The sequence below is a fragment of the Monocercomonoides exilis genome, assembly GCF_001643675.1.
Source record: "Monocercomonoides exilis strain PA203 chromosome Unknown scaffold29-1213020, whole genome shotgun sequence".
NCBI lineage: Eukaryota > Preaxostyla > Oxymonadida > Polymastigidae > Monocercomonoides > Monocercomonoides exilis.
In genome coordinates this window covers 706,771-720,277 of record NW_027150574.1, presented here as the reverse complement: position 1 = coordinate 720,277, position 13,507 = coordinate 706,771, and the positions used below count along the sequence as shown (strand labels likewise).

General features: G+C 36.5%; 4 protein-coding genes across 4 annotated transcripts; 3 read left to right on the top strand and 1 right to left on the bottom strand.

Annotated features, from left to right (window-relative positions):
* MONOS_4459 (uncharacterized protein) lies at positions 1 to 1,218 on the top strand (the record flags this gene model as incomplete). Its single annotated transcript, XM_067874533.1, has 2 exons — positions 1 to 828; positions 1,120 to 1,218. The coding sequence occupies 2 exons, from the start codon at positions 1 to 3 to the stop codon at positions 1,216 to 1,218; spliced, it is 927 nt and encodes a 308-aa protein (XP_067725407.1).
* Positions 1,219 to 4,058: 2,840 nt separating this feature from the next.
* MONOS_4458 (uncharacterized protein) lies at positions 4,059 to 8,876 on the bottom strand (the record flags this gene model as incomplete). The annotated part of the gene is made up of 4 exons (XM_067874532.1): positions 4,059 to 4,196; positions 4,298 to 4,426; positions 4,536 to 8,749; positions 8,804 to 8,876. The coding sequence occupies 4 exons, from the start codon at positions 8,874 to 8,876 to the stop codon at positions 4,059 to 4,061; spliced, it is 4,554 nt and encodes a 1,517-aa protein (XP_067725406.1).
* Positions 8,877 to 9,229: 353 nt separating this feature from the next.
* On the top strand, positions 9,230 to 10,498 carry MONOS_4457 (putative Cut9-interacting protein scn1; the record flags this gene model as incomplete). The annotated part of the gene is made up of 1 exon (XM_067874531.1): positions 9,230 to 10,498. The coding sequence occupies one exon, from the start codon at positions 9,230 to 9,232 to the stop codon at positions 10,496 to 10,498; it is 1,269 nt and encodes a 422-aa protein (XP_067725405.1).
* A 728-nt stretch (positions 10,499 to 11,226) lies between these two features.
* MONOS_4456 (uncharacterized protein) lies at positions 11,227 to 13,473 on the top strand (the record flags this gene model as incomplete). Its single annotated transcript, XM_067874530.1, has 1 exon — positions 11,227 to 13,473. One exon carries the CDS (start codon positions 11,227 to 11,229, stop codon positions 13,471 to 13,473), a length of 2,247 nt encoding a protein of 748 aa, XP_067725404.1.
* Between the last annotated feature and the right edge of the window lie 34 nt (positions 13,474 to 13,507).

The window sequence follows — 13,507 nt, the reverse complement described above, 5'->3', positions numbered from 1 at the left end:
ATGAAGATCTCATCTAAACCTCTGCCACCTGAGAAGAAATTGCAAACTTCTTCTGATTCTGCGTCTTCTTTGGAATTTGCTCCAGGATTTCGACAACCCTCGGTTCCTTCTTTCTCTCATTCCTCGTCCTCTTCCCGCTTTGAAATCGTTGTTTTCTACTTTATTGTGTTCCATTCATCATCAGCTTCTTCTCCACCATCGCCTCCTCCTTTTTCTTTATTCTTATCATCATCATCACCACCATCAATGCATTCTGTGGCTTCGCTGAATGTGCATTTGAACTGTTTTCTTATTCCCCAGAGGCGTATTCCGCTCTTCTTCAGCACTTCGTTCAACTTCCTTGCTCTGTCTGAGCTAAATGGGCTGAGTGAGAAGAATGGGCATCGAATGAGAAATGGCAGAGGAAGAGGGAAGGAGCTTCAAGGCGCATTGTGTTCATCAGCTCGCTTTATGACACAGCAAAGAAGCGAAGAGAGAGAAGTTCAAGTTCAAATGGAAGAAGCAAAGAAGGTGGATTTCAGAAGCAAATTGAGCGCAGAGCAGAGGAAAGGGAGACAGCAGGAAGAGCCAAAGGCGAAGACGAAGAAGAAGGAGAAAGACGAGTTTTGCACATCACAAATTGATGCATTAGACACAAGGCTTCCACAGGCATCAACAGAAAGGAGGAGGGACATGGGAATAAAAGGAGGAGATGATATTGAAAATGAACAGCAGCAGACATTTTACTCGTTCGACAATACACTGTCGTCTGCTAAGTTGCACATTGAAAACATCACAGCTTCATCGACATTAGCTATTCCTTCTTTAATTGTTCCCACACACACAATTGTCAGCCACTTCTGTTCTTGTTGGAACTCCGGCGAAGCCACAAACTCCTTCATTTTCTGCAACAGACTCTTATTAGCTCTTGCTGAAGTCGCTCTAAGCACAGAACATTTCTTAAACTCCTTTTTCTCTTTTTGCTCAAATATTTTCATTCTTGCGGCTTTTTTTAAGTGCTGTTCTTGGGAAGAAGATATTTTACAATCTGAAAATGCTTGGAAGCTGGAACATCCGGACCATAGGCGATGTATTTGAGTGACAGTGAATTGTGCTGATCAACTGTGCATATGTTACAAGCGGATTCATGAAAGCGATGTTGAGTCCACCGGCATCGGAGCAGACGAAGTTGCTGTGGGAGAAGTGGTAATTCCAAACGGCAAGGCTGTTGTTTGTTAACTCACAGTTGTCGGCATGCGCGCAACTGCTGATCTTGGAGAGCAAGATGTTAATGAAGAAAGAATTCATCATTCTAAAGGAGCTTCATGACAAATTTGACGTTGAATAAGAAGAATAGCGCTGTCTGCTTTAATGGAGAGATCTGTTGCGAGAGATTTTCAACGGAGTTGCCAAATCCAATGTCAAGCACGTGCAAGGCTGTGAAGCGCCGAAGAAGATATTGAAGCGAGAGAGAAAAGATTGTGCTGGGAGAAGTGGATGTGCTATTCTGAGAGAGAAAAGATACAGAAAGATGTCTGGAGGAATCCGTCGAAAAAGCAAAAGACTCAGAAGTTGATTGAAGCGAAGGAGGAGTGGAAGGAGGAGTGGAAGGAGGTGAAGATGCAGCTGTTGCAAAATGCAACATCATTGAGCTGGAAAATACAAAGTGAACAAAAACACGATTGTTCGAGTTAGACCAAATTCGAATATTGGATAGGCAATTTTGGAGGAAGATATGGATAAAAATTGCGGAGAAGGAGAAATAGAGGCCTAGCTGTGAGTAGCATAGCTTGGCAGAGGAGCCTGCGTCTTTGCAGAGGAATATCCTGTGGGTGCGGAAGAAAAGAAATGAAGGGCAGGATGTTTAAGTCGTGATCGGGATCAGTGTGAGAGGAATCAGAGCTTCAGATGGATGTCCTCGCAGCAAGAGAAGGTTGGGTGATCTCGATGGAAAAGAGGGACTCATCGATTTAGGCTGGGATATAGGAGCTCCGGAGAAAGAGTTCCTTTCCTCGGAAGGCGTCGCTCAAGACGAAGCGGATTTTGAGAACGGAGACAGGGATTGGAGGAGCTTTAGTGGAGACGATGCAGTCTTTGAAGAGGCCGTCTCCTTCGGTCGATATATCGCTCACATAGATGGTGAACACACACGTCTCATCAGCACAGTCCATTGCACATTCGCTCTCAGCATTTCACATAAGAGATGGCCCCTTGCATAAGAGCGTAATGTGGACTTGTTTGCACATTCTCGTCTTAATACTGTTCTTGATTCTGATTCAGGTTGCCTCAAAGCAGTTGAGTCGGTCAGAGCAGACGGGAAAACTGCCATGAGTGAAGAATCAATGGACAAAGTGAAAATGAATTGAAAGGATACAAGTACTGCAAAAGTGGATATAGAAGAGATGTGGAGAAATAGTCCAGGCAAGGAGACAGCGAAGATGGAGTTGTTTAAATGAGTATACACCCTGCTTCTTCTTCAATCATCGCAAACGAAAGGAGTGTTTGCAGAGTCTGCATGGAAAATGAACAGCCCGATAAAAGATAAGCTCAGCTTTCAAGCAAGGCTATGCCTAAGAGGAGGATGATGAAGAATAAAAGAGAATTGCTGTTAAGCAAAACATTTTTCAGTGAAAAAAACAGAAATTTTCGTATTTCTTCTCATTTTTTTTATATTTTCTTAGTTATTTTTTTAACTTTGATCAATTTATTAAGAAAACTTCTCCAAAGAATTAATTGTTTTTTAATAATAATTCATTATAAATTGTTGTTTATCCAATAAATGTCTTGTATAACTATCATATTTTTCTATGTGCAATTTTGAAAATTGTTCATTTTTTTCTTAAGTTTAATGATCTTCATCAGCAATTTTTTAATTTCTTTTCAATAACATTAATTCAAATTTTTCATTAAAGAAATTGATTTATCGAGTTTTGAAACAATCATTATTATGCTTTTCAAGCAAGATAACTTATGTTTTGTTATGTTTATTGTATTTTCGATATTTTTTTTTTGAAATTATTTTTATTTCTAGATATTTGAAATGAAATCAATTGGAAACAAATTGAAATCAACAAATAAATAAAAACAATAATAATTTGAGCAAAATATTTGTGAGATCATCACTTTCTATTTTCTTATCAACACCACCCTTAATGAAAAAATTTTTTGATCAAACGTCGGAATTTTTTATGATATCAAAAAAAATCACCCATATCAGTTTTATTTCATGAAATCACTTCAAAATTAACATATTTGCATTCACATGAATTTATTTTCATTCTTGTGAAGTTGTGCGTGTTTAATCTGAATTATGATCAAAACGGGTGATTATTTTTGAAAGCACTTTTTTTTTGTTCAAAAATTTCGGTTAAAAAATTTCTTTTGTGCATTTGGAAATGATGACAAAAATGTGAAAAGAGTTTTGAAATACATACGCATCTGTTTTGAGCAAAAACAATTGTTTTTTTTAAAAAAGTTGAGATAAATAAACAATCAGAATTCAAAATTTCTTCACACTGACAAACAACCTAAGATAAATCAACACCCCGAAAAAAGATATGATTTCAAAAATAATCACCCATCTCTGTATTTCTTTTTCATCAACCAATGGCTTTTGAAATGATTGAAAGAGATTTGATATTAGAAAGAAAATTTGTATGGAAAATTTTATGAATTGTCTGAATTTATTTACTCCTAAGGAAGAGATGATTTCAAAAAATCACCATCAAAAAAATGTGATGTTGTTCACAAAAATTTCATTATAAATAATTTTTATTGCGATTATGTGAAAGCTATTCTTTTAATTTAAAAATCTAATGAACAAATGTTGAACAATATTAATTATTTACTAATAATCAAAAAACATAAAACATTCAAAAATTGTTTCATAAATCAAAAATTATATCAAAAATTTAAAATCATTCCATTAAAAAAAAAAAAAAAAAAAAAAAAAAAAAAAAAAAAAAAAAAAACTATTACTATTTTTCGCATTTTTTCGCGCATGCGAAAATTTCAATATACAAAAAATTACACAAACAAAAAAAGATCAAAAAAATTGTAAAAATATCATCAAAAATTTATCACTCGTGCATAGGTTCAATGTTTTCTTTTGTCAATTGGGTATTTTGATGTTCAAAGTCATCAACATTTTTGTGTTGTTGGAGCAGTTGAAATGAATAAACATAGTTAAGCGCCTCTTTACATTCAGCAAAGCGAATCTGAGATCATTGATACAAAAAATATAAGATTTAATCGTTTTTATGAAAATATTGCATATCACTGCATTTAAAAAGCAGATATTAAAAAAGAATAAATATACCTCAATTACTGAAGGAAGTGGATAATTGTCTTTTGGAGAAGCAGCATCAGAAATGCTTAAAGAGAGAGTACGAGGACATTTCGGGGATACATTAATAAGACTGATGCGCTTCATTGGTATAACAAAAATCTGAATAAATAATTATAATCACGTCATTAACAACAGTTTTCATAAATGAAATAGAATCAGAAAATTTATCAAACAAATAAGCAAAAAAAAAAAAAAATATTTCACAAACCGGAAGCAACTTTTGATCCTTGTCCAAAAATGAGAGATGGATAGTGTCAGTAGCCAGATTTGCATGTAGAATATGCGGAATATATTCAAATTTCCCATCTTCTTGAGTACCTTCCAATGTCTCATTGTTCTGTTTCAAAAATGAACTTGTGCTTTGAGAAGCATCTGATGCATGCTCTTCTTGTTTGCAATCAGCTAAATGCTCAGAAGAGTTTTCTGAAGAACTTGCTTTTGATGATCCTTCATCTTCTACTGTTTCATTACTGTTAATCTTTTCTCCACTTTCTTCAGCAGCAGAATTTGTATCTTTTTGATTACTGGAGTTTTCTTCACAAGGTGATTCATTCTCTTTCTCATTCTTTTGTTTTCTTAAATCACGTTGACGCGCAACACGAATTGCAGTTTGAACAGAAGAAAGCAACTGCGATGAAGAAGAAAGGCACAATTCCACGTTCCTCGGAGTCGAAAGCATCACCGATGCAACATCAACAATTGAAGAAGATGCTTCTGATGACGAAATATTTGATTGATCATTGCCTTCAGCAGGTTGTATTTGATCCAAACTTGAATGAGTAGTTAAGGATGGCAATGAAGATGATGCTTCTGCTTCTGAAGTTGGATTTGTTGATGTGGCTTTGTTGTTCTGAACCATTTGTTTAATAAGACCATACAGGGAAGAAGTGGCTGTATCGCTTTCAGAAGGTAAAATAGCATCAACAGGTGGAGGTGTTGTTAAATCTATTGAAGGTGAAGTGTTTTGTGTTAACTTGTCTGATGGCTGAGAAATGTTCTCTTCAGCGGAGGATTCAGCACAAGTCTTTCTTTCTTCTGGCAATTGCTGAGAAGAAGTGGATTGAGCTTGCAATTCTGAAGAAGAAGACAAAGAGTTGGTGTTGTTTGACTGATGAGAAGCAGTCTCTGTGTGAATAGTTAGAGAAGAAGCAGATGAAGATGGAGAAAGTGAACGCGATGTTGTCAAGTGGCGCTGCTTGGAAGGCGTTGAGATTGGGGATGAAAGAGGAGTTGAATCAGTGGGCAAAGGTGGGGGTGTGGTGGATCCTTGTGTGTGAGGCTGAGGAAGAGAAGCAATTGACAGTGGAGACATGTCATTGTCGTTGTTTTCATCATCAGAAGCTTCCAGTTCCATTTTATCGACTTCTTCAATCATTAAAGATATGCCGTCTTCGTTTAAATTGTCGTCTTTCTTTTCAACTTCATTTTTACTTGAGTTTTCGCTCGCTTCAGCTATTTCAATATCCCCTTCTTCATTTCCTTCTTGTTTCTCATTTGCTGCTGAGTTTTCGTGGTTTGAGCTTATCTTTTCTATTGATTCTTTTTCTGAACATTGCTCATTGCTTAGTGCATATGGCTCTGTTTTTTGTAATCTTTCATCCAAAATTTCTCCTTCTTTTTGCTGTTCTGAGACATCTTCAATTTGCAAAATGACTTCTTTTCCCTCATTTGATTGCTCATTATTTTCATCTTTGTTAACATCTTTTTGATTCGTCTGTTTAGTCGGAGCTTCAATAAAATCTTGCTTCACTTCAGCCTCTTTCTTTGCCGGAAGGATTTTGTCAAATTTTCCTTTGCTTACAGACATTTGCTTATTTCTGGTGCTAAATTGAAGTTTTTTTAATGAAGTGCTTTCTCTCAAAGACGCGCCAGATTTTATTGGTGATTTTGGTCTTTCTTTGTCTGAATTCTGATTTTCCTGACTTGATTTCTCTTCTTCTTGCTGTTGGCTCTGTTTTGCTGCTGAATCTGTTGCTTGAATTTGAACATCATTTTCTTTTTTCTCATCTTTTTTTGGTTGTTTCTCATCTTTTGAAGGAAGGTGCTGCTGAATTGGCTTTCCATTTGAATATTTCAATGATAAAGACATGATTGCCCTCACTTTTGGTTTTTTGTCATCTGTCCTTGAAGATGCAGCGGAATGATGAGTGGTCAAAGAATGATTAGCTTCTGTGCGCTTTGTGGGCGTTTCTGCTTTTCGAGAATTCACTTCATTTTGCGTTGAGACTTCAGGTAATAAATCTTGTTTCTCTGCAATCTCCTTGTTTTGAGAAGGAAGAGGAGAATCTTGTGTTGCATGTTTTTTAGCTTCTGCAATAATTGTGTTGTGCTTGTTTATTGGATGTGGATTTGTCTTTAATGGAGAAATAGAAAGTTGATGCACTTTTGGTTTGATACGTTGTTCTGTATCTTTTGTTACCTCCTTTTGCTCTTGCTTCTCAATCGTTTCTTTATTCAAATCATTTTGATCATCTTTTTTTTCTTCAACTTTTGTTGGCTTCTCTTCTCTATTTGATGATATTGGCTTTTTAATTCCACTTTGCTGCCTCACATTCGGTGATTTCATAGGAGTTTTTCTGAATGAAGGAGAATTTTCAACTTTTTGAGGTGTTTGAATTGCATGATTGCTCTCAGAATTTGGCATTTCCGATGTATCTTTGATATATTCATCAGCCTTTTCAGCAGAAGATATATTTTGCCTCTTATTTTGCAAAATCGATGATCGACGGATTGACATCGCTGAAGAAGAAGAAATCGGCCGTTTAACTTTGTTCAATTGTGGAGTGCGACTCGTTTTATTCTCCTCTGTTTTTGCATCCGATTCCATTTCATTTGTTTCTTTTGAATTAGCTGGCTGTTCCTTTTCCTTTTCCTCTTCTTCTTTTCTTGCAGCCATCAGCTCTTCTTCTCGTTTTCTCTCTTCTTTCCGCTTCTCACGTTCTAACTTTCTCTCAACACGAAGTACTCTTTCCTGATCTGCAAACCGGACTGTTGAGATGAGCTTGTTAAACGTCACTTTTTCGCATGCTGCAGGCTTTTGAGGTGGAAACTGCGAAGAAGCAGCAACTGAAGAAGAAGAGGAAAGAGAAGGAGAGACAGCAGAAACAGAGGCAGACTTTTGCATACCTCTTTTCTGAGAAGAAGGTGTTTTTGGCTGAGACAATGTGCTTCGAGAAACATTCGCAGGAGTTGCCAAGGCAGAGCTTGAAGTGACTTCTCTAATGTCTTCTTTCTCTTCACTGACGCAATCAAGAAGTTGCCTCCAAATAAGATCAAGTTGAAACATCAGAATGTCATCCTCAACTTGCTCTTGTTCCGTTCTATGAACTTCTTTTCCCCTTTGCTGAGAAGAAGGAACAGGGACAGAAGAATCAGAGGCAACAGACACAAGAGAAGGCGTAGAATAAACAGTTGAAAGAGGAGAAAGAGAGGAGGAAGAAGAAGAACCGGCCATTGTGCGCGATGAAGAAACCGCCTTTGTGGCATTAGGGGCAATCCATTCAGCAGGAGTCACAAACACCGGAACACCCAAACTGGCAAAAGAAGCAAGGGCCAGTTGGACGTTGTGCTGTCTCTCTTGTTCTGTCGATGGAAAGCCATAAACAGCTGTCAAAGATGAAGGAGGTGCCATCGGCTGTGTTCGAGTTGAATTCTTCCGAAGCTTTGGTGGAAGCGTCATCAAAGGAACAGGATGGCTTTCTGACTGAAAAGAAGAAGTGGGAATTGATTTTTCTTCTTTTTTGGAGGAAGCACTTCCAATTTCAGATTTTTTCATGGTTGATCTCAATGTTGAAGAACGTTGAGATGTTGCAGTTTTTGATGATCTTTTTGGTGTTGTTTGTGTAGTTGGATTTCGCTTCGTTGCAATTTGTTTGGTACCCCCTGATGTTCGCTTGACCTCTTTAACTTCTTTTTTCTCGTTGATCAAAGAAGCCTCTAATTCTTTTTCTGAATCACTATCCTCGTCTTCATCGTCTCCTTCATCTTCCCATTTTTCTGGTGTCCATTCTTTGCCTCCTCCGCAAGAAAGACATGCCATGCAAATCACAGCTCCAGAAGAAAACATATCTCTTCTTAGTTGTAAATTTCCCTTTTTATGCAGTTGCGGAGGAAGAATCCATCCATAATGAGCACATCTTTCAGAATACCATGAAAACATATCACGTGAGCGAGACCATACCCCTCTCATTACATAAATCTCAAACATTTCTCGAATTAGAGAAACAGTAGGAGCAGGATCTCCGATGTATATCTGTTTTGGTGTTGGCATACATTTCACACGTGGTGATCGAGCCCAAATCACATTCAGAGCTTTCTCAATGTTTTGAACGCAAGGACGCTCAGTTTGCGTTCCAGAAAGAACACCAATTATTTGAATTTTCTTTTTAGGGGAAGTTAACGAATTTTCCAATGCTTCATGTTCTTTAATTATTATTAAATACTTTTTCAGCAAAAAAACAAACAAGAGAATAAAACCTTCAAAATACGCATCCGAAAGCAATTGAACCAATTCGCACAAAACTTCTCCAGATGAAAACACAGCAAACATATCGTCTTCAGGTAAAAGCTGCAAAAGAGCTCGAATCCATCTAAAATACTGTTTATATCAATTTTTAAAAATATATTTTTCATTAAATTCTTTTTAAAACAAATTTACATACAAATTCTATTGAGTTAGGTGCTGTACATTAAAGAGAAGCATTCACATATAGATTGAAAATTGTTTTTTAGAATTAATATGAAAACAGCAAAAAATGGATAATAAAGTGTTGAATTTATTTTCATAAGAGTAAAAGAAACGAATTGCATTTATACAAACTTATTTTTAACTTTTTTGAAGCTTCTACAACCTTCTTTTGAGGTTTCATTTGAACTTGATCCAACCCATCCATAAAAGTTTTAATGATTACAAATGAAGAGAAAGCATTTTCTTGTCAAACCCCATTAAAATCCAAATTCTTTTCCGAAGAAAAATACTACATTGATACCCACTGCCATTTGTGTGATTGTGAACACGTTGACGATTTGCTTGAACATGCAGCAAAAGCAAATGTTAAAATTGTTATTTCATGTGGAACTTCGGAAGAAGATTGGAATGAAAACGAACACTATGCCGAGAAATCTCAAATAAGCCAACAAAATATACTTGATCCTTCAATTGCTAAGATTCATCAAACATTTGTAATTCCATTTTTTGGCTATCATCCTTGGTTTCTAGATAAAAGAACACCTCAATGGAAGGAAAATCTCATTAAAAAACTAACACAGCATCCGTGCAGTGGAGTTGGAGAAATTGGAATCGATAAATTGAAAACAGATAAATCGAAAAAAGGTTCTTATCCTTCTTTAGAAACTCAGTGTTCTGCTTTCAAAGAACAACTTGATATAGCGTATCAAATGAATCGTCCGTGCAGTGTTCACTGTGTACGAGCTGTTGGAAATCTCTATACTATTTTATGCGAGCAACGTGACATTAATCGACTTCCTCCTGCAATTATTCTTCATTCTTATGGAGGACCTCCTGATTTTGTTCCATTACTTCTCGAAGCTGGATCTCCATCATGTAGAATTTCTTCTTTAGTGAAAAAGGAAGAAGCATCTTCTTCATCGACACCATCTTCATCAATTTTCACAGATACAAAGAAAGATAACGATAAAGGACAAAGTCATTTGACAAAGCCTTCGATAGCGTTACCAGAAAGCGAACTTGGCAACCCTTCATCCCTTTCAAAAATTCATGAGCAACAATTGAAAAAGAAAAAAGTTAAACGCCAACTTCAGCATCCAGATTTTTATCATGATTCTCATGTTTGGTTTTCATTTTCTGGAACGATTTTTGATCACAGCAAAGACAACATCGTTTCTCAAAGTGCATCTTTTGTTCCCCTTAACCGATTATTAATCGAAACCGATGCTCCGACATTTGATTCAAAATATGCATCGTATAAAGAAGGATTGTCGTCAGAACCTTCAGCTGTTGTCAGCGTTGCTGAAGAATTACTGAATGCCATCAAAAATAAAAAAGCTTCAGAAAACAGTTCTTCAACAACATCACAAGATGAAACAGAACATTTTTCATCTTTAGCAAATGATACAGAAGAATTGACTCCAGACAGCCTTCAAAATATCCTTTATCATAATTTTCTAAATTGCTATAAATCAATACTTTGAAGCGGTAGATATTTAAGCATTGACGTTTTCGTTTTCCACTTTCATAAAAATGAATTCTTTTGGAGAAAAATATTCATTCAAAAATTTTCATTTTTTTTGGAATTGTTTATACATTTTTTGTTATTTGTACAATTTGTTTGCTTGTTAAAGGATGATTTTTTGTTTTTCAAATGATGATAAGATTTCCTTCTTCACATATTTTCAAATAATTATACATGAATGATCAAATCCAAAGAAAAACTGAAATATTCTGATTGAGGGGGATGATATTATCATATGACAATCAAAACAAAATATATTATAAATCAGGCGAATCATTATCAGGAACTGATTGTTCTTTTATTTTCAGAGAAGGTGAATTTTCAAAAAATCATCAAAAGGAAGGTGCACCTGACTCTTCTCAAGAAATAACAATTCACCATCCATCATGCTTACGCGAGCGCAAATGTTCTGCTGATTCATTGATTTTTCCTATTCAACATTCAGAACATACTCAAAATTGTTCTCGCCAATCAACATTATCGCTTTTATTGAAATTTGGGGGAGAGAAATCTCCTAATACAAGCATTTCGTCGGAAAACGATTGTAATAGTGACATTCCATCACAGGAGAAGAATAATATTCAATCTGGCGAAACAAAAATTCAGAAAGATTATTTTGAGGAGGGAAATAAAAATCCACATGAAAGTAATTCTTCATTGACTGGCTTCTCATGCTCACTTCAACAAATGCAACAAATGCATGATTCTTCAGTGTCTTCATGCGATAACATTTCAAAGGCTTTGACATTTTCTCCAATGAATCATTCAAAACAGTGCAATGATAGCAGAAACTGCAATATTTCAGAAGAAATTCCTTCCATTAAGCAACTTAAGACAAGTAAGGAACCACAAACTACTTCTTTAGAACAACCCTCACAACAATCCCACGAAGAAGTCATTCCTGCAATCACTGAAAAAGTTGTTAAAACGAAGGTGATTATTACACCGTCAGGGATACCAATTACTCTTTCCTCGGATCACAGGGTCTCTCTGCTTCCTGAGCCTGTCGATGCGCCGCAACTTCCAACTTTATTTACGTCTCCTTTCTTCCCGTTTCCAAAAGCAAAAGGCAGAAGAAAAAGGAGTGCACATATTAATGAGAGCGGAAATCAGAAAAAAGAAAGTCAAATTCCATCTTTTGATACAAAGTTAAAAAAACATTTTAAAAGAAAAAATCAGAAAGAAAACAAAGATTTCTGGAAGCTGAATATCACTCAAAATAGGAACGATACAATATGTGAAGCGAAAATGAAGCATTTCCAACAATCAGTTGACTGCTCACAAACTGCCAAAGTTTCGAATCCGTTGCAGGCTAATCACTTGAACCATTCGCATTTTTATGCGCCGCCTTGTCAACACCTTCAGACAGTGCCGGGTTGTGCGAATGCGTCAAATGATTATTTATTCAGTTCTCCGTCCACTCCAATTAATATTTCATCTTCACAGATGCCGAAGTTCTTTCAGCCTGCAGCTCCTCAAAACAAACATAAGGAACTGACTATTCAGCAACCTCCTTTGTCTGTACCTTCGCATGTTGGTTTCAAAGCGTTACCATCTTTTCCCCTTCCTTCTCTCCCCCAAGGACAACCATCAAAACCACCTCTTGTAGAAAAGGACACTGTAAAATTTGCAGAGATTACAATACCATCATTAACGAAAGGTGATGCACCTTCAATGTCCCCAAATGATTGCTTCAAATTATCTTCCTCTGATTCAAATACTTCCTTTGATAAACACAGAAGCGATTTTATGTTTAATCCTTCACTGGATCAATATTCAATTTCATCTTTTCCTTCTATTTCACCATCTGCTCCTTTTTCTGAACGTTCCGATGATACATCCACATTGCAAGAGAATTTCATTCGTCAGATATCTACCAGTCGTTGCTCAACAGAGTCAGCAGTTAACGATGAACCGTTAAGGCAATCTAACCCTGCTATTTGTTCAAATGCCGCACATTCGACTTCGATTTCTTCAACTTTTGCTCCACTTGGAAAATCAACACCTTCTATGTTATCGTCTCAACAATCTTCTTCGCCGGGAAATTTAGCATCCGCTAAAGAAATGCCTCTTCCTCTTTCAGCAGATTTCAGTTGTTCTTCGCCTCCATTTTTTCAGATAACTTCTCCTTTGTCTCTCACTTTCGATCCAATCACCCCGTTGGAGTCCAACAAGCAAAGTTATTCCATTCTATCTGAACAGCATCATCAACAGACAAATATTGAGACTCACGAAGTCAATCCATCAAATTTTACTTTATATTCCTCTTCATCACCTCCACTCTATCAATCGAGCACTTGTTATACTCCTTCACACCATTTGACTTCACCTAGCTTTCACGATGCAAGTCAGTTAAGCATTACAAGCCCTCCACTTTTGTCGGTTTCCGCTTCGAAGTCATTTCCTGCAATGTATTCACAGGAGAAGCAGCAAATAAGCAATTCTGAATCCGAAACCACAAAATACAAATCTTCAGAATCACCCTTGTTGTTCTTTGAGCCATTGGATGGCACATCTTCTTTTTCACCTACGATTTCTTCAAGTGCTCTGCCGTATGCTTACGAGAGCCGTTCATGTTATGCTCCTTCTTCTTCATCATCGTCTGATTGGGATGCTACCTTTCACGCTGAGCCATCTGTCCAGACTGTTTCATCAGGTAATTTTCAGTTGGATTCCTCTAACCATTCAATTCCTCCACATTATTCAAAAGATCTTTGCCTTCAACACACTCAAACACAGCAACACTTGAAAATCCAACAAAATTACGATATTTCAAATACATCTTCTTCTTCTGCATCTCCGCTGCAATTGCTGATCCAAACTCCTCCTCTTCCTCCACTTCCTTCTCTTCCTCTTTCTCATCCACCGCATATTCCATTATCTCAATGTGAAGATACTACAATGAGCATAACTCAGACTAAAATTTTGTTATAAGACTAAAATGTGTTGTGAAAATAAGTATTTTCAG